Here is a 27405-nt window from a genome sequence, read left to right on the forward strand (position 1 = left end):
GGAAGTAGTTTGCCATTATCTGAAGCTTCCAGAGTTTTAAATCATACACCTGGGAGAGAAAATGTCAAGTCATCTCAACACTTCCAAAACTCAATTTAGCATCTACTCCATCATCTGTAGCTTTTATCTTTGTGAATGGTACCATCATTCATTCAGTTCCCCATCTCCCTCTTAGTCTCCACTCCCAATGATCACCAAGCCCTAAGGAGGTATTACCTCCTTACTGCCTCTTCTATCTGTCTCTTCCTTCACCAGCCACTGCCACTGCCTCAGAGGGCGCTCTCAGGACTCTTCCCGGTCGATTACAATCTGTCCTAGCCCCTGCTTCCAAAGCCACCCACTCCCTATAGGCAGAATAATCTTACACCCACATCTCATCGCACTCCCCTGAATAAAACCCTTCAAAGGCATGCCGCTCCACTTCAAATCAAAAGCAAAAACTCTAACATAGTACAAAAGGTTTAGATTTAAGGCCCTTACATCTCTCCAGTTTTATTTATTTCTTGCCCCTCCCTGCCCCTGGAAAACCTAAGCTCCCCCCAGGCACACAGAACAGATCTGAGGCTCTAGCATCTATTTTCAACACCCCGTGTGTAGAAAGATCTCCCTGATTCCACCACCTTTCTTTCTACCTCTTTGTTGGTTAATTCCTGCATGTCCTTCAAGATTCAATTCAAATGTCTGTACTCCCTCTGACTCTCCCACCTATGGGAAGATGGCTTCCTAGTGTGCTCCTACAACTGTAATGTTTGTTCCTTTACAAAACTATAAGCTCCAAGGCAACAAATAAAATGTCTTTGATATCCCAGGCCTTAGTGCAGGTGCATGAAAGGTGCCTACTAAGGATTTGTCCAATGACCCTTACTCCCCCAAAAACTCAAACTAGAAACTAGTCAACATAGACTATCTAGTCAAGCCCACAAAGACAAAAAACAAAGGGTTGGATTTCCTTCAGCGACCAATATAAAAATAAATGTACTTACAAATTAAAACATTGAGATACCACTACACACCATTAGAATAGCTAAAATCCAAAACACCGACAGCACCAAACGCTGCCAAGGATCTGGAGCAACAGCAATGCTCATTCAGTGCTGGTGGGAATGCAGAATGGTGCAGACACTTTGGAACAGTCTGGCAGTTTCTTACAAAACTAAACATACTTTTATCAGACAATGCAGCAATCACACTCCTTGCTATTTACCCAACAGAGTTGAAAACTTATGTCCACACAAAAACATGCACATGAATGTTTAAGGCAGCTTTATTTATAACTGCCAAAACTTGAAGCAACAAGTTCAACAGGTAAATGAATAAACAGACTGTGGTACATCCATACAATGGAAGAGTATTCAGCAATAAAAAGAAATGAGCTATCAGGCCACAAAAAGACATGGAGGGATCTTAAAGGCATATTACTAACTGAAAGAAGCCAATCTAAAAAGGCTAAATACCATATGATTCCAACTATGTGACATCTGGAAAAGGCAAAACCACATAGATAGTAAAAAGATCAGTGGTTGGCAGGGGCTTGGGGGAAGAGGGAGGGATTAATAGGTGGAGCACAGAGGATTTTTCGGGCAGTGAAACCATTCTGTATGATATATAATGGTGGATACATGTCATTATACATTTGTCAAAACCCACAGAATGGACAACACCAAGGGTGAGCCCTAATGACTTTGTGTGATAATGATGTGTCAATGTCAGTTCATCGACTACAACAAATGTACCCTCTGGTGCAGGACACTGATAGTGGAGAAGGCGGTGTACATTGTGTGTGTGTGTGTGTGTGTGTGTGTGTGTGAGAGAGAGAGAGAGAGAGAGAGGGGGTATGTGGAAACTCTGTACTTTCCACACGATTTTGCTGTGAACGTTTTGAAAACTGCTCTAAAAAAAATAAAGTCATACAAATAAATGACTGAATGAATGAATGAATGATACAACCATGTGCAAATATGAAAGAAACATAAACAGATCTAAACTTCCTTTCAATATGTCTCACTATTATCATTTACACATTATTTGTTTCCAACCAAGAATAATGTTCTGTTCCTCAAGAAGGTAAATACACAACCTAACTAAAGATTTGTGCCAATGTGCAGATCAATTATTCATTTCCATTTAACAATTTTCAACAACTCCTTTCTACAGCAATTTAAACTGCTAATAATACGAGTCAATCCCACCACCGCCCCCCAAAAAAGCATGGGGGGAAAGAACATGATACTGAAGCACGGAGATGGATAGATGGGGGCTCTTCATATTTCTCTTTACTTTTACGTATATTTGAAATATTTCCAGAATAAAATTTTTTAAATGAAGTGTCAGTAATATTCATTCCTTCAAATTGGCACGTATTCAGCAAGAGCCCACAAAGTACCAGACACTGTTCTGGGCACCAGGGACACAGCAGAAAGTAAAACACACAAAAGTCCTGCCCTCAGGGTGCTTACATCTGAGCACATGTGCATTAGAAGACAAACTTGCCTGGGATTTGAGAGAACACTAAATCAAAGTAAAGAAAGTCTAAGTCTTAGAACTTTCTTCTTATTTTCTGTATTAGCTGGGCCTTTTTAAAAACACGTAGCCCAAATTTCTTGCCTATTTGTATAACTTGGCTTCTATCTTTAAGGAAAAAAACCCAAAACACAACAAAAAAAAACCATAGTAGGTAATGGGCATATTAATCAAAGAAAGTGCCAAAGGATTCAAGCAGTCAGGCAAACTCAGAAACTAAAATCAATCCCTGGTTGTGAGCACTACATTCTACCACCACCACCAAGGTGACCACACCAACAGGACAAAAGAATACTAGATTTACTTCCAACTCTATCTTGTCCAAAACAAGAATGGTAAAGAGATCAACCTGGTAAGCATGCAATCACCAGGGCTGGGAGATAAGATCTTTGGTCAATATTTGATTCAGAACTGAAAACCTAGCATCTGAATAGGAAGTTGTTATTTACTTTCAAGAAAACGGGCATGCCAGATGTGTAACCATTTAAGCAAAAATAAGTATCACCTAACATATTAACATAATAAGATAAATGTCATACATGCGTCAAATATTTCCATATGGAAATTACATTCATTTTTACCTTGCCGGAACTGAAATTAACTTTTGAAAATGTGACAGGATGCTCAGAAAATTACTTCCTGAGTGTCACACATTAACGCTTTCTGTATGTCTGCTATTCTTGTGACCCAATAAAATGTGATGGGAAATGGAGAGGATTTCCTTTGTTGAGAAAAATGCCACAGATACTATGTTACTGCCTGAAAGCGTTTAGATTAAAATAGGAAGTCCACATTTCCCCTTTGTAAAGACACAAACAACTTGTTTGTATTAGATCAGAATACTTTATTAGCCACCTGACATTTATGCCCTACTTCCCATTTCACAATTATGAATATATAACTGAAAAATTACAAACAGAACATAACACCTTATAAAGCGATTTCATGCATGAGATAAAATTCAGTTACAGTAGATCTGCTGTGAGCTTGGGTTAGAAAGGAAGCTCACTAAAAAGAAATGCATCTGCTTTTCATCCCTCTCCTTTTTTTGTTAATTAGAAGAAGGTAATGAAAATACATGGAGTTTGGAATCTAACTTTTCCACTAACTTGCTGTTCTGACTTTAAGTGCCTCACATTTTTTTCTCCATAAAAGTAGGTCTATGACCTTCCATAAGATATATCTTATCCCTCCAGATCTTTCTTATGGGCTTGGCTTTATCTTTTAAATGCTTTTTTTAGAGAACAAAATAAAGCATATGTCCCATCTGCATTATTATTAATCAAGACATCTAAAAAATACACATCTTTAAACTCAAATTAAAATGGATCATGTTTTTCATTCAAATTTGTCTTTTTCTTCCTTTTAGAAGCTCTGAAAGGTCAGTCCTTCAGTCCCTCCTGTATTCTGATTGCTCTTCCCACACTCTCAATAATGAAAATTTTCTTCCTTAGTCTTATGCCCCATCATTTTTTTTTTTTTTACCTCACAAAGGGTGACTTCCTTTTATGAACTTATTCTTTTCCTAAATCCTAAAAACATGCCTTCTCTAGATGGTGCCTGATAACACAATTCCTGAATTCTTTTCTGAGCTTTCTCTAATCCTCAATCTGTGAAATATTTCTCAATGAACATTCACGTTAACAGCCCCAAGATGGCCCTTTCATTGTACCCCCTCGTCCTTCCCCACCCCCATTCACATGTGGAATCACTGCCAACATTCTGCTTAATTTATTCCTTTGATTTAGAGGTGAACAAAACCCCTGGATCCCTTTTTCACAAATGCTGCTGCTAAGCCCTATCTCACTCATTCTGAACTTGCTAACTATATTTTTAAAATCTTTCCCTTTCTCCTACTCTGTCCATTGCACTTAAAATTTCTGAATTTCATTGTTTTAACCTCTTACATAGAGACCAGGTTCTAAAGTCAAGCAGCTAAGACTAAATAAAGTGTAATCAAACTTGAAAAATCCCTTTGGGATGTCCTTCAGTATGTCTAAAAGAGCACCTATGCCTCAGGTGTTGGACCAGGACCAGATACAGTGACCTACAGCCAGGAGCCTTGTCATACCAAAAACCCCTTTACCTTAAATTACCAGAATCACACTCAGTGTGGCAATGCTATGAGAGGTACTGGGAACAAAAATCTTTTGAAGAAAACATTCAAGCAGCCCTTTTTGGATGGCGGTCCTCATCTCAACCACATAAAGCAGAAAACGACTGTTTTCTCAAGTCTCCCAAGAATGATACGTAACTAGCACCTTCCTAAATGCATAGATGAGAAGGTGACCGACTACATTCAGTGGACGCTTTAGAGAATTAGGGCTGACTTCTGTTAGCTGATGAATGATCTTCCACCTTAAATTCAGTCCTAGACACAGGCCTGCAGCGTGAGATGGTTGGAGCCCCATCACTCCCCAGCACCAACACCTTGAAAGACTTCTATTTAAATTTACGTAAGCTAAGTGAGCGTAATTATAGGATTTAGGTGAAAATGTAATCAATAGCCACCAAGATGTTCCCAAGTGCAAAGAAAATGTAACAGAAGTATTAGCAAAATGCCTCTGACTCGGTGAGACTATAGTTGGTTTTTTCATCTATTTAAACATTTTTTAAAAACTATATATTATTTTTATATTCACACACAAAACCCACTTTTTAATGATCTCCAAGAGTTTATGATAATTTGGGGAAACATTAATTAAGTGGGAAAAAGGCAAGATATTAAACCATATCAACGTTTCAGTTTAAAACAATGGAAAAAATAGAGCCAAATGTTAAAATGTGTTTGCCTTTGGATGATGGAAGAGTGACGTTTCTACTCGTCTTTACTTGATGTTTTCTATAAAGAGTGTGCTCTGTTTATATAACGTGGGGAAATGGACTTCACTTTTAAAAATCAGATTTTTAATTTGAGCAACCAGATTGCATCACTGCTTTCTGTTTCAATAACTAACGGCAAAACCAACGGCATTCAATAGTTCTTTCTCAACCTCTATTTTATATGATCTGTAACAGCCCGAACAATCTCAAGTCATATTTCTGAAGTCATTTTCCTCACTCACACCTATGATTCTGTCACGACCTTTTCAGTGTATCTTTATTTTCCTCAGTATCACATTCCTCCTAAAAGCTACATAAAAGCCCGTGTCCATATAATGCTAAATGTAAATACTCTTTCACACTGGACCCATCAAATTTTACTCACTGCAAAAAAAGTATAACAGTAACAATCAGCTGAACATCTATCAGGCACCAAGCACCATGATAAATGACTAAGTATCTACTGTACATAGCTGCCTTACAACATCATTCTTCCTCTGTAGCTCAAGAAACCAAGGCTGAGACAAGATAAGTAACTTATTCAAAGTCACCATATTTACAAGTAGCAAAGCTGGTATTCAAACTCAGGTCAGACTAATTTTGAAATTTGTTCCATAAGTAATATGGAATGAAGAAATGCCTTCTATGATTCACTTTGTTATAAAGCAGAAACTAACACACCATTGTAAAGCAACTATACTCCAATAAAGATGTTTAAAAAAAAAAAAAAAAAGGAAATGCCTTCTAGATTCAGCTCTGTGACCAACTTGTCATTTGACCTTGAATAAATGACTTGATTCCGCCTATAAATTAAGGGGCTAGACTAGATGACCTCAAAGTTCCCTTCCTGCTCTAATGTTCTGTACTTCAAAAGCTTCCCCTGTTCCTTTGCAGCACGTTGGAAAACCCTTTATTGTGGAAAGCCATTTCAGCAATTATTTGTCCAGCTTATGTTCTGTCTTGTACATCCCTTGTATGTTGGCAAACTCCCCCGAGGACAGTTTTCTTTGCATCTGGTACTACCTCCCTAAACCAAGAGAATATGTTGCAACTGGCACTAGAAAATAGGAATTTCTAAATCTAAAAAAAACTAAAAAAACCAAAACAACAACAAAAAAGGAATTTCTAACAAAATTACTTCTGTCACTACATCTAACAGCTCTCTGCTTAAACAAGCATCTTAGAAGAAAACGTGATCCATCACTTTTAGGACTCTACATGGACACTAATATATTCAGGGCTATTTCAACATACACTAGTGGGCTGAAGAGACCTCATCTGGGGAATCCCTGGTATCAAATTAGTAAACATAAATGCCTTGGGCCTCGGCTTCCAACGGAAACGCATCAATGGTCCAGATGCAAAGCCACATCTTAGGGAGCAGCATGCACAGCGCTTCCACCAGCTCCAGCTGACGCACAGGAAGAAAAACAGTGGCACTGCTGCCAATCTGTAAAACACGCAAGTCCATCCTATCCTAGATGCAAAGCCAACTCTTCCACAAATTTCAAAAAAGGTACAACAAAAGCTAAATGCCCTTACTTTCACATTCTCCTTTTGTGTGTTTCTAGGAAAGAGTTCATCTTAACAGCACCACTATTAAATCTTTTGGACAAGGCATTTCTTTTAGAAATCTGTCAGCATTCCCAAACACAATGACTGCATCGCCCCAAGATTCTCTGATTCTGCTGATTAGAACATACTGTCAGAGCAAAGGAACTGATCCTTACCCTACTGTATAAAAATTATGTCTAGGGGCTTCCCTGGTGGCGCAGTGGTTGAGAATCAGCCTGCCAATGCAGGGGACACGGGTTTGAGCCCTGGTCTGGGAGGATCCCACATGCCGCGGAACAACTAGGCCCGTGAGCCACAACTACTGAGCCTGCACGTCTGGAGCCTGTGCTCGGCAACAAGAGAGGCCGCGATAGTGAGAGGCCCGCGCACCGCGATGAAGAGTGGCCCCCACTTGCCGCAACTAGAGAAAGCCCTCGCACAGAAACGAAGACCCAACACAGCCAAAAATAAATATAAAAATAATAATAATAATAAATTAATTAATTAATTAACTTTTTTTAATAAGTCAAAACTAAGGAAATCATCTTTAAAAAAAAAAAATTAGTCGGTTTCGACTGGTTGGTCGGCTGAGGTCGGGCTTGTGGGGTGCCCGGGGTCGGGGTGCCGATTCCGGCCGCGAGGTGAGGAACCTGGGGCCTGAGAGGTGAAATGATGAGTTATCCAAGGCACACAACTAATTAAGTAGCAGAGCTGGGATTAGAACTCAGGGTTCCCACATCCCAAATTTCTGATCAGGATTGTTAAAATGAGTCTGCGGAAGCAAACACCCAGTGACTTCCTGAAGCAAATCATCGGACGACCAGTTGTGGTAAAATTAAATTCTGGAGTGGATTACCGAGGGGTCCTGGCTTGCCTGGATGGCTATATGAATATAGCCTTGGAGCAGACAGAGGAGTATGTAAATGGACAGCTGAAGAATAAGTACGGGGATGCATTTATCCGAGGAAACAATGTGTTGTACATAAGTACACAGAAGAGGAGGATGTGAAGACACCGAGAGTACCATACTTTTCACACTTGGATATGTTTTTTATTAAGTTTTTTGGTTCTTCTGTCATATAATTTGTCCTATTTTGTCATAGTTGGTGATTTTTCACTGACATGTGAGTGAGATAAATGTATAAAATTGTGGATTTAATTGTAAAAAAAAAAAAAAAAAAAAAAATTATGTCTAACACTTATGAGTCATGTTCTCCACTTTGTAATTTCACTAATGGTAGGAGAAAAGGGCAGATGTTAAATTCGAATTTGGTATCATAACAGCTAAAAATCATTGCAAACCAGCCATTGTCAAAACATTATCCAAGATTCTTCAAATTACGGTCATCAGATTACTCTCATATGTATTTGTTTTATTAATTTTCAGCACATATTAATTGAATGTCTACAGTGTAGTAGACACTGCTTTAGGTGCTGGGAATATAACAGAGAAAAGAGCAAAACAATATCCCTGTGTCCATGTTTTACATTATAATGAGGAAAGATATACATTTATTATTTATAAATTTATTCATATATTTATTATTTATATAAATTTACAAATAAGTAAATAAATATAGGAAGATTTTGTGTTCAATGGAAAGCTACGCATACTCTAGAGTGGGGGCCACAAACTTTTCCTTAAACGACCAGGTAGAGATTTTAGGGCTTGCAGACCACAGGGTCTTTCTGTCGTAACTACACAACTATGCCTTTTTAGTCAGAAAGCTGCCGTAGACAACACGTAATAAATGAATGCGTGCACTGTGTTCCAGTAAAACTTTATTGACAAAAACAGGCAGCTGGTGCTTAGGTGTTTAGTTTGCCAAACTCCTGGTCTAGAGATTATCTGATTCTGATTCCAATGGGGTATATTTTTACAACTCTGTAAATTGCAAGTAACTGACAGCAATGCAAGATAATTGTCTACAGTCACGCAAATGCATTCTGTCCTGGACAGATAGCCCTCCATAACTTCAGAAAGGCCTATCCATTTATTTGCACATTCCCAATTCAATATCACTTTATTCCACGTAAATCTGTGCTATTTTAGACTTCACCTTTGATGACATGTGCCTGATTCCCTTATTTAATTAGTAAGTTAAATGAAATTTTCAACACGTATTCATTTGATATCTATGTGAAAGTCATGACTTCACATTTTTCTGAAAATTATCCTTTAACGGTTTTAGAGGTCTCACCAAGATGCACAATGGATTCACCTGACAGTGTCAGGGAAACTTCATCACCAGAGAAGCACAGCCAAGCACAGCTTTTCTTCTTGGCTCCATATGAATCCAAAGGGGCAGCAGAACTCCGGTGACTCTGTTTTTCTAACTTTAATTTTCCTCTCTACTAATTTTGTGTTTGGGTTTTGGTTAATTTATGGCCTATAAGTTATTCCCCCTTGCTGGCAGCAGTGACTGGGGATTTGGTCTTATGCTCTAACCATCTGGTGATCTCTGTAAATGGATAAATGGTTTACAGAGATCTAGTCTCTAATGGGTGAGAGAAAATGGAGACTCTGGTGTTTTAGCCTTTTCCTGTTGGTGGGACATTTTAAGTTACGATAGGAGTTAAGATGCTACGCTATGCAAAATGATAAGCCTTTGGAAGGTTTAGGAAGAACGACAGATTCTGATTTTTGTTTTTATTTTTATATTTTAAATCAACCTGGCTGTTGTATGGAAAACAGAATGCAAGAGAGACAAAAGTGAAAGAAGAAAGATCAGTTAAGAGGCCACTAAGGTAACCCAGATGAGTGGTAGGAGTGGAAGTACTGAAAAATGGCTGGATTTGAACCAATGTTGGAAAAAGAGTTGATGTGACATTCGGATGGACTGGACGAGGAGGCGTGAAGAGAGGGGGAGGAAACACGGTGGTGCCTGCGCTCTGGGCCTAGAAACTGAGGAGACAACGGTGCCTCTGCTGCAACGGGAGACGGGCAGGGGTGGGGTGGGTGGAGAGCTGGGATCAAGACTTCTGCTGCGGGCACCTTAATACAGTGCACCAAGTAGACGTCCAGGCGGAGAAGCCCAGTAGCCCAGTGGATATGTAACTCTGCAGCTCCGAGAGGAAGGAAAGGCTGGAGACAGAAGTCTGGAAGTCAGCAGCACGCAGGTGCCTTACAGAGCCTGGGGACAGATGAGCTCCCTGGGGGAGAATAAACAAAGAGGCAAGGACTAAGCCCCAGGGCTCACTAACATCTGGGTCAAGGGGAGAGAGGTGAGGCCCAAGCACTGGGCCATGCCTGCAGGACAAGCCACCAAAGAAGGCCAACTGGAAGGGCCAAGTGGGCGACGGGAGGAGAACCAAGAGAATGTGGTGTTCTAGAAGCTAGGCACAGCCTGGTCAACTGTGTCCAACGTTAGCTAGAGATAAAGTTAAGTGATCTGCATACGAGATGTACTTCAAAGGAGAAAGCGCATCCAACTCTCCAGGAAAAGCAGAACCTTCTCTGTTGGCCAAAATTCTCTCTGCTGTTTGCATTGTTTCTAGAGATTGTGGGACAAACGTTGTCAGTCACCATTTTGCCCCCAGGTGTGTGATGTGATCACCAGACAAAAAGAAGACCAAGGGACTTCCCTGGTGGTCCGGTGGGTAAGGCTCCACACTCCCAATGCAGGGGGTCGGGGTTCAATCCCTGGTCGGGGAACTAGATCCCGCACGCGTGCCACAACCAAGAGTTCCCATGCTGCAACTAAGAAGGCAACATGCCACAACTAATGATCTCGTGTGCTGCAACTAAGACCCTGTGCAACCAAAATAAATAAATAAATAAACATTAAAAAAAAAAAAAGACCAAGTCTCTAACCCTAAACTTTAAAATTAAAATGGAGAAGATAGTAGTTATATAAAAAGGAGACATAAAATATCTGTAAGACACTGTCAAATCTAATGTTAAGCTAAAGTAACATATTTACAATTTGGACAGCTGATAAAAATGTGTTATCTATGGTGAAGGTGAGGAATAATTGTTACAAAGCACTATATAACTATGTTCTTAAGCCTTCTGGAAAATTATGCCAAAACATACCCAAACAGTAATATTTGAAATACTGGCCTTGAAAAAAGAGGCCATCTCTGAGGGAGGCCACAGAAATACCTCGATAATGGACAATCTAATATAGTGGCTGAGTTTAGAAGTAGACTAACAAGTTCAATTCACCACAGACAGAACAGTCAAAATTGTTCATATCTAAATTTTTTTGTTTTAGTCACGAAAGCCCATAGAGAAAAAAACACCAGTGAAACGATTATGATACCCATTTTTAACTCTTTACTGAGCAACAAAAACAAAACCTGCCCAAATGCAAATATCCATATACCTACTACAAAATTTTTCATGCCACTTCTCTAAAACTGACTTCCAAACACTACAAATGTATTTCAAAAGCACCTCTCCGACCACCCCCAAACCAGGCCGCACTCACTGACCTCTTGTCTCCTGGAGGGCTGAAGCACAGGTGTTTGATCTAAATCAGACTAAACCCCTCTGAACAGGAGCAAGTGAACCCAGAGATGGTATCTGGAGGCCATGGCTCTTTTGAAGACCTTTTGGGTTGGTGAGTGATAACTCACTTAAGTGAAGAGACTTAAAGACATTCACTAGACTGAATCTTTTATTACATTTCACAAAATTTGGCTAAACTTCACTAATTTTTTTGCACTTCCTTTGGCTTTACATGCCTTTGGGAGGATATGTGCGTGTGTGTTACAACTAAGTGAAGCAAGCGTTCTTGAGATTTTATGCTTCTTAATACGTAGTCATCTCTCTTTGCAAAGATAGAGTTCCGGAGGTTTCATGCATTATGCTGGATAAGTTCAAGTGCTATTTTCTTAAAAGAAACAGAAGCACTGGTGCAAGTTAAATATAACCCTTTATGTTTTTAACTCTGCCCTATTTGCAGGTACTCTGGCTCCAAAAGTACTTTCCAAATTTAAAATATAATTTTAAATTAAATAGTAAATGTTAAAATATTTAATACAGTTTTTTGATTCATTATAAAGAATAAAAACATCTCAATAAAAACAAGTATTTTTTTTCCCTAAGAAAATGTTTTAAAATAAAACACCTAACTGCCAATACTGAAAGATGGGTTCAGTGACATTGCATATGATCATTATAGTGGCTTAAATTTACATGTTCAGGAAAAAAAAAAAAAAAAAACCAAACCATACATCCTTAATCAACTGACTTTTATTCTTCTAATTCAAATAGCTTCCTAAACAAATAATAATTCTCTTTTTCCCAAGTTTACGCATCCATACACATTATCAAACATGCAAGCTATCAACTATCCCGTCATGAGTGGTCTCTGGAGCTCACTGACCCACGGGGGGCTTGGAGCCCAAGGAGCATTTCCAACAGAAACAGTACTCAGCACACTGGCAGGTTTTGGGCTGGGTGCCACAGGACTTGGATTCCCTCTGGAGTCTATACAGTTGCCAAAGGTGTTAATTATGAAGAACTAACCTACGATTAAATTACATTTCAGAGGAAACCAAACTTGAAAAACTATTTCTGGCATTAGTCCTGAAAGCTGCAGTTGAATTAGGCCCTGGAATTTAAAAAACAAACAAACAAAATAACAGATCCTGGTCTCTGAGAGGGGAAAAAAAGAGTACTGAGAAAACGGGGAAAGGGCTGGAGAAAATCCATTTGGTCATGAAAGACTAGTTGGCTGCTGGGATATGTAAGTAGCAGAGAGTATATAAATCAGTAATTGCATTTAATCTAAAAAGACTTCAAGTATTCAAGAAAGATGGTATCAGGTAGAAAGGCAAAAATTAATAAGCTAAAAGAACATTAAGCTGTCTTCATTTTTAGCACAGCCCCAAAGCAGGGAAAAAGAGTTTTCATACCTGGTTTATAAGATGTTGATACAAATCGCAGTCCAAACCTCCCATATTTGGCATGAATTATATATTAAACACACACCTCTCTGTTTCTATAGGCCTCAAATAAACCTTTGTGCCAAATATCAGCTTGGTGAGTTTGATAAAATCTTATGAAAGATGGCAGGCTTTCAGACCCCTGGGCTCTCTCTGCTTTGAAGGAGTGTCACAAAGAGGAGGTTCCAAGTAAAGACAAGCGGCACTCTAAAACCTCACTCCGTGCAAGGCAGCAGGGCAGAAAGGCAGGTCAGGAAGGAACACTGAGGTACCAGCTGCAGCACAATGCTTAGCTGGGCAAGAACAACTCTGCTCTCACTGTCCGCACATGCACAGTCGCCTGGGAGCAGCCTCTGGATTCTTTCTCACAGCGCTCAAGTTAAATCTGAGCTACAGAGGTGAAACTAAAAAGACCTTATAAGATAAGCTAACATTTGTCAAGAAGGCCGTTTCTCACCACCTGGCCAGCATCTAGCCCCTCTCACACGTGCAAATTAAAGTTCCCAGAACTTGGAACAAAAAAGCCCACTCTGAGAAACAGACCCAGAGAAGCAGAAGGGAATAAGGGTCTCCTCCAGTTCTAAGAGTCTATCATCCCCTTTCTCCTCCTGGATTCAGGGAGGGACGTCCTCGTCTGCATGTTTACCAAGCAGAAAGCAGCTGTCATCTTTGGTTCTTTCCTCTCCTTTCCTCCTCACATCCAATCAATGACCAAGCCTGTCTTACAACCTTGACAATCTTTCCAATTCTGTCCCCACTGCCACCATCTTAGCACAAGCTGGTAAGACAGCCTTCCCACAAAAGTACTCAGAACTGCCCTCCCCGGCTCCACACCAAGGGGCTCTCAACCCACGGCTGCTCACCAGTTGAGCAGACCCCCCCAGTGCGGCCTCCACGCTCTATCTCAGATTCTGGTGGATTCTATACACTTCTGACGGGAGGAAGGGCTCGTCCATTCAAGACATCTACGCCTTATAGGCAGCTGCTGACGATCAAAACACAGTAAGCACTCCTGAGAGGAAGACGGAAAGAGACCTCGGCCAGGAGGAGAAGTAAAGGGAGGGGCAAGCTGATTTATTCTGCCTCTCCTGACGTTCCCAGAGGGGCTGACGCTGTGAGAAGACTATTAACACTGGACCAAGGGAAGGCTCTTCTCGTGATCGACACAAGTCTTCATCAGTGGACACCTCCGGACACGCCACCTGGCTATTCATGGATAACAAACCTCTGAAATCACTGCCCACCAGATCAGACTTCAAATTACCCCAGGACCCCCAAAGCTCCAACTACTAAAAAGGGAGGCCTGGCCAAGGTAACACAGGGACCATCACCTCTCCTGTAGATTCCTATAGCCTGTTCTTGCTGCTTCCGGACTGGATCCTACCTAATCCATTCTCCTGATGGCAGCCAAAATAATCCTTCAAAAATGCAAATCTGACCACAGCACTCTCCCGCTTACAACTTTTCCAGGAGTGCCTGCCCTGCACCGTCACGCCTGGCCTACAAGACCATCATAGCCTGGCTGCGGAGCACCTTTTCGGCCTGAGCTACCGCCAAGTCTCAAGCGCTAATGCTTGGCCACGTGTGTTATCTTCTCCCTGATCTTAGCACACAATGTTCCCTTTACTTCCAAGATCCTTCCCCCATTCTGAACCCCACCCTCTTCATCCAGGAGACAGAACCAGCCTTCTGGTCTCTCCCTGGATATCAATTCCTCTGGGAAGGTTTCTCCGAGTATCCTCCACACTTCCCACCAGTTTCCAGCCCCATGCTGGGTTCCTTACTTCTGTTACAGCATTCATCACACTGACTGGAAATTGTCTACTTTCTTGTTTTATTCCCTAATAATGAACTCCTTGAAGAAAGGGGCAGTACCCTATACACTGTTACACTGCCAACCTATAGCACTGTGCCTGCCACACAGTTGATACAATCACTTATTGATCAGATGAAGACAAAGATATATGAACTAACAGGAATATGGAAGCAGTATCTGTGAGACTCCGGGGAGAAAAGGAACAAATGACAATTTAGGAAAACGGAAAAGCTGCTGTTTGAATAGTCTTCATTTCACTATCAATCAAAAGAAACATCTCAAAGTGCTTTCAACAACATACCAGGTTCCTGAAACCACAGAAAGTCAACATCAACAGAATACTTTTTTTTTTTTTTTTGAAATACACGCATGGCTGAGCTATTTCAAAAAACCATCATCAGTATAAAGAACTTTCATAACTGGAGGCTGACAGTGATTATAGAGAGCTCACTGCCCTAAAGATCTGATCTTCAACACCCCTCATGCTCCTCCCCAAATCTCAGAAAAGGAGATGTTTGCTAACCACAATCTAATGCCAACTTTGTACTATATGCTTTTCTGTTTAGGTAAAGGGAGGGAAGCTTCTGGCAAACGTAACAGAAGAATTCTTTAAGGAAGAAAAAACGGCACAAGATTGCAAACTGCATGTCATCACTGATCATGGCAATCTAAGATAGTTTCTTTTATATAAACTCATTTTTAAAAGACACAAACTACAAAGAGATGACTGGAAGAGAACTAGACTTTTATTTTAGAGGATTAGATCTCCTGATCACTAATAGCTGAAAGTTTAAGATTCTGGAATGCTTTTAAACAAAAAACAAATGTAGATCTGAAGAATAAAGACGAATTTCTACCATTTTAATGGGATATTATAAGTAGTTTCCCATAAACAGTGGTTAAGCATTATTTTACCGGTTCCAGGAAGCACAGGGAATTGACAAGTGAGCCACTGTGTCTAATTTACACAGCCACATGCAGACCCAAGTCCCTCGACACAGCCAGCTTAAAAATACAGCATCTTTTCTTGTCCTATTATTATCATAACTCCTTTCTGTATCACTTACCGGAATGTAATAGATGCCCATCTTGGGGGTTTCATTGGCAGTAAGAAGCATTCCTAAAAATAAACACAATGAAAAATGTAAACACATGGGGAAAAGAAAAGCTCCCTTTTCTACTTGTTTAACGTTTTGAAATGGGTGAGGTGCTCAGAACACTGCGAATGGCAGAAGAGCCAGACCGGCAGCCAGGCACCCTCGGAGTCAGCTTGTGGCCTGTGGTCCCTGACCATCCCAGACGGGGCACCTTAAGTATCAGAAAGACCAGCTTCCCCATCTGCAAAACACTCAGGCTGTACTAGCTAAGTGACTGAGCAGTTCCCACCACGAAGTGCTCAGGTCTATACAAAGTTTGCCATCATTTTTAAGGGGGAAAGTTTTAAGCTTCAGACACATAGATAAAACGTAGTTTTGATGCACTATTTATTATAATAATAATAAGGAAGTCAAGAAGAAAGGTTTCTCTCTGTTAACCAGGAATCAAAGAACCAAGGTAAAGTATTTCCCACCAAATGGCACGGCAAAGTAATTCCTAATGTTTGAATTAAACTTTACACCTTAACAGAAAACAAAATGGCTTACAGGGAATGCTATGTGTAGCTACACTAGAAAAGACCCATACAGAATCTAACAGCCTGGGACTTCCCTGGTGGCGCAGTGGCTAAGAATCTGCCTGCCAATGCAGGGGACACGGGTTCGAGCCCTGGTCCGGGAAGATCCCACATGCCACAGAGCAACTAAGCCCACGCACCCTAGAGCCTGCATGTTGCAACTACTGAGCCCATGCGCCGCAACTACTGAAGCCTGCGCGCTCTAGTGCCCCCGTGCCCCAACTACTGAGCCCACGTGCTGCAACTACTGAAGCCTGTGTGCCTAGAGCCCGTGCTCCGCAACAAGAGAAGCCACCGCAATGAGAAGCCCACGCACCGCAACCAAGAGCAGCCCCAGCTCGCCGTAACTAGAGAAAGCCCACACGCAGCAACGAAGACCCAACGCAGCCAAAAATAAATTAATTAATTAATCAATTAAAAAAATAAAGAATTTTGCGTCTGCAGACCTGCTTTCCTCGAGACCACACTATTCACTGTGCATGGGACGTGGCTCCCAGGGTGAGGCTGCAGATCAGGGTGGGGCTTCACAACCACTTGGGAAGCATGTGAAAAGTAACTCATTTCAGAGCTCTCCCCCAGACGCCGAGTCAGTAACCCTGATGTGTGTAGGGCCAAGCAAGCCGTACTTTTAAGATGCTCCCAGGCGATCCTGGGGGCGGCCAGGCTGGAGACCCCCTGCCAGACACTGCCACTGTCCCCCTGCCTCCTCATATTCAAAGGCTCAAAGAAGAAAACATAGTCTTTCTCTCCAAATTTGCTCTCTCTCCTGTGCTCCCAATCTCGGCTCCAAGTATCACTTCCTACTCATCTTAGTTCAAAACTGATCTACCTTTCACCTGGTGGACAGAACCACCTCGGGAAGCAGGGCCTGCGTAGGTCCTGACCACAGACAGCGCCCAGCCACTCAGCAGGTCACTCCTGGGCCCACACCACCCGGGCACCACCTGCTTCCCACCCCCTTCCTCCCAGAGCCCCTCCGTGCACCGTGCTGTGCCCCCGCCCGTCCTTCCTGCCCTTCTTACACTGTCCCCTCATGGGGATCACCTCACCTCCCAACTCCACCCAGCACCCCAGGCTCAATGCAAACAAAGATCTCCTCTACGTTCTCCTCTCATTGCTTCAGCTGCGCGTGCTCTCTCTCTCTCTCTCTCTCCTGCCATCTGTACATACATAACAGAACTCTTCCTGCTTTGCCTTGTATCCCCCCGTCAAAATTATCTGTGTACGTCCGTCCTCAGAATACAACCCTGCTTGAGAGTGGGAAGTGTTCTCATTTTCCAGAATTCTTCACAGATTTGCCTTGAAGGGGTTGTTAAATCTTGAAATCTGCCAGGTTATTTACTGAACAGCCTGCAACACAGAATATACCAAACCCATGGCTTTATGAGCCTGTGTATCATCATCAGGGAGCTCCAGCCTCCTCCAAATCCCTAACCTCAATTTCTACACACGATTACTAATCACATAAAACAGCTAAAGTGCACACTAAAATAGCACCTCACCTGCCACCGACCTACAGACTGCTACCAGTTTCTACTGATAGCTAGGCTGGCTGAGGACTGAGTCACTGAGAGGGTCATTTTCTCAATCATCCACGCCACTTCCTGCTCGTAATTTTTCAAGTAAATACAATATCCAAGAACTGTCCCAACCAAGCCAAACCCTGTCTTAAGAAATAAAATGAGTTTAAAACCCTATAAAGCATAACCTAGATTCATCTCGCAGAATGGCCCGTTGCTACATACTGCATACCTGAGTTGGGATAGAGGCAAACATCATTAATGTCATGTTCTGGCTCCAAGGAAGTAAATATTTTTCCCTGAAAGAGTAAGCAAAAAGGAATTATTAAGATAGTTAAAGGAAGATAACTTTTGGCAATGTGATATATAGAAAATAACCTGGAGACATAACTCCACTACACTCTGCGCTGATGTGAAAAAATAAAATCACCTAACTGAAATCACAGAATTTAAGTTCAAAAAAATCTTAGAGAATTTGTTTTATCAATCTATCAAATCCTCTCATTTTAGAGAGGAAGAAACTGAGGCTCGGGGGGAGAGGTGACTTTCTTGGGAAAATAAACACAAACTTTTAAAGATAATGTCTAAACAGGAAAGGGTAAAGTCTAAAATAAAGTTGTACATCAACTTTAAAAAATTCTCATAACCTGGAAAACACACCCTAGGTAAACTTGTCCTCAAAGAAACCAAAGATGAAGAGACGGTCAACATGGCAGAAAGAGGATGGTATCTGCCATAGCTGCGTCACGAGGACTTGAGGGGGATCAAGTAAGATGATGAATATAAAATAACTTACAAAACAAAATCCTATAAATACATAAAGTGTTAGTTATTACATAGCAAAGGGTAAAATTTTTTTTTTAATGTGGGGGGAAATATACTATAGTTTTAAAAATTAATGAAGTTAAGTAAAAGAAAAGAGACAGAAAGTAAGTATATGGGAGTGGAAAAAGGTGATGAGAAAGATAAACAAGGAAAGCAAGTCAAGCAGAACCAAGTAATTTGGGTGTTGGTCAAGAGGGCGTATTTAGTCATTGGCAACAACGCCAAAATAAAACTTACTGTAGCAACTACAACGTGATTTCAAGAACTGCTGTTGAAAATGTCTGCCAGCTCTTGCATTTATTAACCCATCATTAGAGGCTCCACGGCAAAGTGGGGGCAGTAGTTAAAAAACTAATTTTGCACTCAGTGAAAGACAGCAGCCAGGTTCTAATTCAAGACAGACAATGGAACTCACACAGCTACCTCCCTTTCGTCTCAAGTGCCCACTGAAACAAAAAATGGAAAGAGGGAAGGAAAAAGGAAGGTGAAATGGGAATAATAATAGCATGGAACAAAAAAGAAAAGGGGCCACAGTTCATAGAAATCCATGTTGGGGAAAACTATGCAGCAGTTAGAGGGCCTGGGAGGATACATCCAAATTGGTAAGTTTACCATGAGGTAGGATGGAAGCCAGGTCAAGGAAAACGTCTACTTTACCAGTATGTTATGACCTTTCAAAAATAAAATGTCTGCATCTGTAGTATTAAAAAGAAATACTGTGTCAAAGTAAACTAGTTTGGATTATCAGAAAAGAGCAGAGAAAATTCCGGCCTAAGACACCACGAAACTTCCTAAGAAAGCCCTCAAAACCCTCCAACTCAAAGCAGCATAGTCGGCTCCCGGGCAATCGTCAGCGTAATTCTTCCAGGAATTGAGAAAAGCCGGAAGCCCTTCCTCTTCTCCCTAACAGAGTCTCAGGAGCTGCAAAGGTAACAGGGCTTGAGAGACAGGACACACCCCAAGGATAACTCCGAACCTCCACAGCTGATCCAGAGAAAAAAAGAAAGGGAGCTAAGTAAGGTCAATACTTTGAGAGCTGACAAAATGAAAATGGAAAACAAAAGTAATGGTCCGAGCAGGCAGGGAATCTGACCAGTAAGTAGCTGAACCGTGACGGAGCTGCTGGTAGCACCTCTGCCCTAAGCTCGTGCAGCCCTCACAGGAAAGACTGACGCTTGCCCTCCGGCAACTAATGCTGAGGCTGCTGGGCCCTCCACCCGCTTAATCTCAAAAATGAATTTTTTTTTTTTTTAAAGTAACACTTTTTGACTAAAGATGCTAAGTTTGAAATCAATAAACGCAAAGACTCTTAAAAGCAATTGCTACACTGAATGAATTTTTTCCCAGTTGATGAGCTAACCTTTTACTACTCTCTCAAAATACTTAGGTTTTAAAATGAAGAAGCAAAAGCAGAAAGCAGAATAAAACCAGCAACACAGGGTTTTGTTACCTTTTAAATGACACTCAGAAGAAGGACAGAGAACATCAAATATTCTGAAGAAAATATTGTTTTTAAGAAAAACACTATAAGAAATTATTGTAAAGGTATCATATCTAAAATCCAATTGTTTGACATGGGGAAAGGGTATGAAATTGAGACGTATAATAATACTGATACGGAAAGATTAGCAGTAGCTCATAAAAACCTTCCTAAGGTTGTAAGACAGCCTCAGAATCTAGGGGGTTTCTCATGGATCAATCTTTTTTTTAAACAATGATTTACTCTCTACCTAACTGAACATGTAAAATTGCATGCCCGTTCCAGCAAATGAGGAAAACTTCTTAACAGGAAGAAAACAATCTTGACTACTTTGAATATGAATATTATCTGTCCCGAAGTAACTGACTTCCAATGAAGTGCCCAAACGGATGCTTAGTATTGATATTTCTTTCTCAAGAACCGACACTGCTCAAAAAAGGCAACAGAAAGAAAAGAAACATTAAATGGAAAATAGGCAAATAAGTAAGTAATGTTAACAACAAAAAATACGTACTGAGTTCTTATTCCACATTTTGATAATTCGAGAGTCAGCAGACAAAATCAAATCTAATGAATCCTGGAAATGAACTGATTTAATGGGCAGCCCATATTGGTGATCCTTAACTAGCAATGGCTTATCAGACCGAAGATCATACAATAAAACCTAAAAAAAAAAAAAAAAAAAAGTTATTTCTGTTTAAACAAACTAAATGTTTTATCTTGAAACTTTTAAAACTTAGAATAACGGCTGCCATTTACTTCATTACCTTTTTTATCAACACAATGAACACCCCTCACTCAGGGTACAAAGATTCTAAAGTCAGCCAGCAAAAGTACTCCAGAAAAATCTCTTAAATTACCCTTCCAGTATATGGTTTTATGAATTCAAGCCCGAGAGTAGTTTTTAAGCACACTGAGATTGAGAACTACTTAGCTATATTAAGGAAGGAACCAGAAGGAAAGTCCACAAGAATTTGTGTCATTTATGAATTCAACAAATATATACACTGAGGGCCTGCTGTGTACCAGGCACTGTCACAGCGGCTGACAGAAACAAGAACAAGAAGCAGAATGAAGACAGTCCTGGTAGATTCAAGACAGATGGCGGTGGCAGGGTTATGACTTTCGGGGGGAGGTGGGGGTCTCTTCTGAGCCCTGTCTTGATAGGCAAGGGGCCTGGTGAAGCCGGATCTTAGTCCCAGGTGACAGATGACAGAGGCAGTAACTCTACTGGAAGTAGGGCTCACACCTGTGCTGAGGTGAGAACAGACTTACACGTGTGGGGGCTCTGCCTTGAAGGAAAGAGAGAAAAGATGAAAGTAAATCTCTGAAGCTATTTCATTTGTACTCCTCAGACTAGCGTTTGCTGAGGTATGTCCCACTGACCACTCACTGCACGGGATATGGGTGATAGTGCTGGGTGAAAAAAAAGGTTCCTTGGGCAAATACATTTTGGAAATACTTACTCAACACATTTTTTGTCTACAGGAATTCTCCGAGCCTTCAATACATATTTAAATGCACTATAAACCTCCAAGAGTAGAAATCTGGAGAATTCCAAACTTGTATGACCACGGAACTCTACTCCACACACTCTAGAAAATGCTGTTCTAAACCACAGTCAGGAGGACACCTGAGGCATACCCCACTGCAGCTTCAGCTCGAGAGCCTCTCACACCAACCATTCAGGCCAGAACCAGAATTTCTCAAGGTACTGAAGGAACACAGCATTCTGAGTACCCTCTCCACTCTGGCCAAAACAATAATGCTTCATTTTCTGTTCCCACAGTGAACAGACATGTGGCTGTTTCCCATGATACATACACGCCCCTGAAGTAGTAACTTAAGTGTGACGTTTCCAACTTAAACATATTTACCTGCCCTGTGGATGTTCCAACTGCCATGGTCAAGGCACCATTAAATTTCAAAGCGGAGATCGTTGGTAAACTGTTTATCCTGAAAGGCAAAACATTTGTGTTTCGTGCATATATGGCCAAATCTCCTTCCAAATAACAAATTCATTATTAATCTTCACTTCAATTCTAATGGGGACAATCACATTTCTTAGTCTTCTGTTTAAAAGTTAATTGTATCCAAACTTTCTTAATCAAAATGAAAAATAACCTTTACTTATAAATGTAATCTACCTTTAAAAATCTATAGATTATGTTCTTTAAGAACTGTAAGAAATATTTTCAAAGTAGCTACAAGCAAAAAAAGTTTCTGAAAATATAAAACCAATTGAAAAAGATCAGTATGACAATATCTTTCATTTTGATTAAGCCAGGATAAGGTATTTACAGTAACATGCCCTTTTTTGCTTAAGAGAAAACAGTTTTATATTCGGGCATGGGTATACCCATTTTCATTTTTAAAGTTAGTGATGTCAAGCTAAAATAAAGACTAGTCCCCAAACAGGGACCCAGAACCTGTAAATGTAACAAAATGATGGATGTTTATGTCTCTGAATCTAGAGTATGCTTCTCACTCAGTAACCAAGAACAATGCTCTGAGGGGGAAAGGGTCCTAGAAGATGAGTCAGAAGCGGGCCACAGTCCTGATTTCAATACCTATTGTCTCCATGACCTTGGCCCAGGACCTTCAGTCCAGGCTGCTGACTCTTGGCATCCTCAGGTCTCTTATGCCACCTAAAGCCTCAGCCTGCAACTACACTGAAGCATCCAGGGAAACCTGGAGGCCTCTCGTCTGCATCACTTTCAGTCATATACTCTTCAAAATGAACTCTGGAATCATTTCTCAGTGCGGTGACATTATTTTTCCTCATTTATTCAAACTTCTTTTTTTTTTGTATTTCTTTTTTTTAAAATTTATTTTATTTATTTTTGGCTGTGTTGGGTCTTTGTTGCTGCACGCGGGCTTTCTCTAGTTGCAGCGAGCTGGGGCTACTCTTCGTTGCAGTGCGCAGGCTTCTCACTGCGGTGGCTTCTCCTGTTGTGGAGCACGGGCTCTAGGCGCGTGGGCTTCAGTAGTTGTGGCTCACGGGCTCAGTAGTTGTGGCTCGTGGGCTCTAGAGCACAGGCTCAGTAGTTGTGGTGCATGGGCTGAGTTGCTCCGCGGCATGTGGGATCTTCCTGGACCAGGGCTCGAACCCGTGTCCCCTGCATTGGCAGGCGGATTCTTAACCACTGTGCCACCAGGGAAGCCCTATTCAAACTTTTTTGTTTCTTAATAAAATTTTGTCCCTTTCTTCAGATAGTCACTTATTAAGCTTATCCCTCAGTATTTTACAATTTTTTTGTTATAAATTATTTTGTTATAAATGAGAACTGCTTTTCATTGTATCTTTCTAACTGGATATTGCTGATAAACATCAAAGCCACTGATTTTGTACATTTATTTTGTAACCAATTTACTTAACTCTCATATTAGTGCTTATAGTTTTTCAGTTAGTTCTACTGGGTTTCTTAGGCAGACAATCACATCATCTGCAAAGAACAAAAGCCTGTCCTCCGCTAGCCAAAATTTAACACGTATTTCTTTCTCTGACTGTGTTGGCTCCACCTTCCAGAACTCTACCTATGTCAAATAACAGAGGGTGACGGCTTATAATGTTTGTGTAGGAAAAAAATAAAGCTAAGCATAAAAAAATTAATAAATAAAATCACCTGAAGCTGAATCAGCAGGCAGAGCTACTTTTAACACTTTGTAACATATCCAGATTTCATCCCTATGACTGTACACATAAGTTCATTGTTTTTCTTATGAAAATGTGATAAAACTCTATAGGGAACTGTATGATTTGCTTTTCCACTGAACAGCATATTTAGAACATCTTTCCCTAGAAATAAATATGCTTCTGCCGCATAATTTTTAAAGGCTATCACTTCCTCATCTGTAAAATAAATACAAAACAGTACCTGCATCAAAGACTGTTGTTGTTTTATTAAATAAGTTAATATACATAGAGAACTTAGAACACTACCTGGCAAATAGAAAGTACTGTTAGCGATTATTTCTACCAAGCTGTATTTTGATTCGATATCCCGGGCTCTTTCTGACATCTTAGTATTATTATAACGGGATTAACACCTTGGGCTATGGAAGGTGGGAGAATGTGCACTCTGTACACGTAGGTAGACCTTTAAACTGATGTTACCTTTTCTGTCAGGCAATTTAGCAATGGGTACCAAAAGCCTTAAGAACATGTATGCTGTTCAAGCTCTTGACATTCTCCCTCAGGAAATAATCATAAAACTGTAAATAGATGTGTACTAGTGAAAAACTATAAGCATCCTTCATGCACGAAGAGTGGTCTGTTACTTAAATTAGACCTGCCTGTATATATGCAGAAGTCATTTTTACTTTCTTTTGTGCATTTTTGAAACTGCTTAGTATCTTTTTACACTAAGTACAAATCATCTTTACAAAATAAAAAAAAAATTTTTAATCAATAAAATAACCTCCATCATGATAGCTGAAAAATGCCTCACCCCTAAGGACAAAAGAGGCCACCAAAAATGTTTGTGAATCAATATTCTATTAAAAAAAGAAAAAATACTCCCATGTTTCTAGGGACCACAGTTAAGATTATTTTTTAACATCCCTTCCTTAAATTTTGTATAATGGTACTTCTATTGTAGTCATTAAAGTAGAAATAACCTTAAGACATACTGCAAATAACTCCTGCTGGCCTGTTTTCTTAAATGACTTTTCAAGATGAAACAATTAATGACAGAGTTTGTACACAAGTCTCTTTATTCTAATTCAAACACAAGTTAATGCTTAAGGGTAAGAGAAGATTAACCTCTTTGCTTCCTAGAGAGTGAGTAAATATCTTTCACTTAAACCTGATTTTCTACTTTCTAAAAATAAACAAGTTTCTGATTCATTTTCTTTCATACCTATTTGATGAATACTAATAAGCATTTTCCATTGCTTTACTCTATTAACAAATGTAGAGACTCATAATTCAGTAATCTGCACATTAATGTTTTATGAGTTTTTCTGTATGTGTACATTTCACAATAAAAATGTCTAAGTAATTCCAAAACAAAACAAAAAATCAAATGTAGAATGAGTTTTCCATTTTTAGATTGTTTAATATACTATATTCCATACCATGACTAATGAAGTTATTCATTAGTATTACTTTAATAAAACTCAGTAACAATACTCAGGAAAAAAATTTCCTATACTCACTTTCAATGTCATAATTAAAAGATGGAAAAAATTTTTTCTTTACTTATGACAGAGGAAAAAATGTATACATTAGAAACAGACATCTTTCCATTCAGTGATTCTTAGCTTTTTTTCCTAGGTCAAGAATGCTTTACAAAGCTGATTTTTTCAAAAGAAAGAACTATATTTCTTCTTCTCTCCTCCAGAAAAATGCAAATCACACAAAATTCTACAATAAATTTAGAGTTAGTCTCTCTTAGCCCACCCATCTAACACTCCACCTCCCATGTGACATGACTGTAGATAAATGTCTGACCAACTGAAAAGACAAGGTAAAATGACATTTCCATGAATAACAAGACCCCAGAGAAAGGGCGTTCCCAAGCTGATTACAGCAACTAATCCCATGTCAAGGATCTGACAGAGTGATAATCTGCATGTGTTAATATGAGCACAGAAAAATGTCTGAAGGGAATTCCCTGGCGGTCCAGTGGTTAGGACTCGGAACTTTCACTGCCGGGGGCCCGGGTTCGATCCCTGATTGGTGCAGTGAGATCCCGCAAGCCATGAGTCAAGGCCAAAAAAAAAAAAAATGTCTGAAAACATATGTACCAAGCAGTGTAACAGTAAGTACTCTTGTGAGTGGGAAAAGGACAGGGGGCTTATAGGTATTACTTAATTCGAGCTTTAGAGGTTTTCATCCCCCAACTGTGATTTACTTTTCCAATTATTTTAAGTGTAGGAATGGCCAAATAGGAACAAGAAAATATCAAAAACATTGCTTCCCTCTACCTTAGAATTCAAAGCACATATTTTTGTTTGTTAAATGGAGTGGTGGACTCCTGGTTCCACCACCATATCCTACAGAATGGGAAATAGAAATTCCTGCAGTGTATTTGTTTTAACAAAATTCCACGGCAACTAAATAAACAAGGAATTCCATCTGGCTTCCCCACTTAGTGAGCTTTCACAGGAAAGGATTTTTACATAAAACAATCACAAAACCACAACCTCAGATAAACATGTTTTAAGAGTGTCATCCTTTAGCAACTGATTTTAATTTAGTGTTGATACGTTTGTTTAAATCAGAAGCTGATGAGTATTTAAATTGCGACTTCACTCCCACTTACTCTGAATCAGCTGTGACGCTACTTAAGGCGCAATCTAACAGGCCAACCCTGCCACGCGTCCTCGGGTCCCAACACTCCACTCGGCCCTAAACAAACAAAACACAGTCATTTTAAATACTAGAAAATTTTTAGACAAATACCAAAAAAAAAGCCTCATTAACACTGATTATCTCGTGGGGAATAAGAATTTAACTTTTTCAAACTTTTTACTTATACCCTTTTTAGTACTGTTAAATGTTTTATCATTAGCTGCATTTAGTTTATAATTTAAAAGAAGAAAAGAAGGATGGTTAAGAAAAACAAGTGCAAAATGTGATGCATGATCCTTGAATGGACCTTGATTTGGTTGGTGTGGTAGAGGGGAGAGGAGTTATGCAAGACATTTTGGTATAACTGGGAAAATATAAATTTGTAAATATTATTGTATCAATGATAAATGTTTAATATATGTACTACAATAACTATCACAGAAGAAATCAAAATCCAACATATAATATAAAAATCAGGACTTCCCTGGTGGCGCAGTGATTAAGAATCCGCCTGCCAATGCAGGGGACACGGGTTCGAGCCCTGGTCCGGGAAGATCCCACATGCCACGGAGCAACTAAGCCCGTGCGCCACAACTCCTGAGCCTGCGCTCTAGAGCCCGCGAGCCACAACTACTGAACCCACATGCCACAACTACTGAAGCCCAAGCGCCTAGAGCCCATGCTCCACAACAAAGAGAAGCCATTGCAATGAGAAGCCTGCTCGCCGCAATGAAGAGTAGCCCCCGCTCGCTGCAGCTAGAGAAAGCCCGCATGTAGCAACAAAGACCCAACGCAGCCAAAAATAAAGAAAGAAATAAATTTATTTTTTAAAAAAATTAATGTAAAATGAATTTTAAAGTCTGGTCTGACTATGCATATCAAATTTCAAGCCCCCAGTAATCAAGGTACCCAAGGAATTTCAGGAACCCAGCCCTTGGCCTGGGGGGTTCTGCTCTCCCTTCAACAAGTCTCAGGGCTGGTCTTAAAACAGCTGGTGAAGGA

At 40.2% G+C, this 27405-nt stretch overlaps 2 protein-coding genes across 2 annotated transcripts in view; one reads left to right on the forward strand and one right to left on the reverse strand.

The window, feature by feature from the left end:
- The window catches only part of NOL10 (nucleolar protein 10), an 86477-nt gene that overhangs the window by 42817 nt on the left and 16255 nt on the right, over positions 1–27405 (reverse strand). Inside the window, exons 9-13 of the mRNA XM_068565005.1 lie at positions 26375–26460; positions 21983–22061; positions 20620–20769; positions 18033–18099; positions 15676–15728 (exon numbers count right to left, since the gene is read on the reverse strand). Coding sequence (XP_068421106.1) covers positions 15676–15728; positions 18033–18099; positions 20620–20769; positions 21983–22061; positions 26375–26460 — 435 coding nt within the window. The remainder of the gene's footprint in view (positions 1–15675; positions 15729–18032; positions 18100–20619; positions 20770–21982; positions 22062–26374; positions 26461–27405) is intronic.
- LOC137777644 (U6 snRNA-associated Sm-like protein LSm6) lies at positions 7469–8051 on the forward strand. Its single transcript, XM_068564547.1, has one exon. The coding sequence runs from the start codon at positions 7664–7666 to the stop codon at positions 7904–7906; it is 243 nt and encodes an 80-aa protein (XP_068420648.1). The 5' UTR covers positions 7469–7663; the 3' UTR covers positions 7907–8051.

This window comes from Eschrichtius robustus, chromosome 15 (assembly GCF_028021215.1).
Source record: "Eschrichtius robustus isolate mEscRob2 chromosome 15, mEscRob2.pri, whole genome shotgun sequence".
Lineage (NCBI taxonomy): Eukaryota > Metazoa > Chordata > Mammalia > Artiodactyla > Eschrichtiidae > Eschrichtius > Eschrichtius robustus.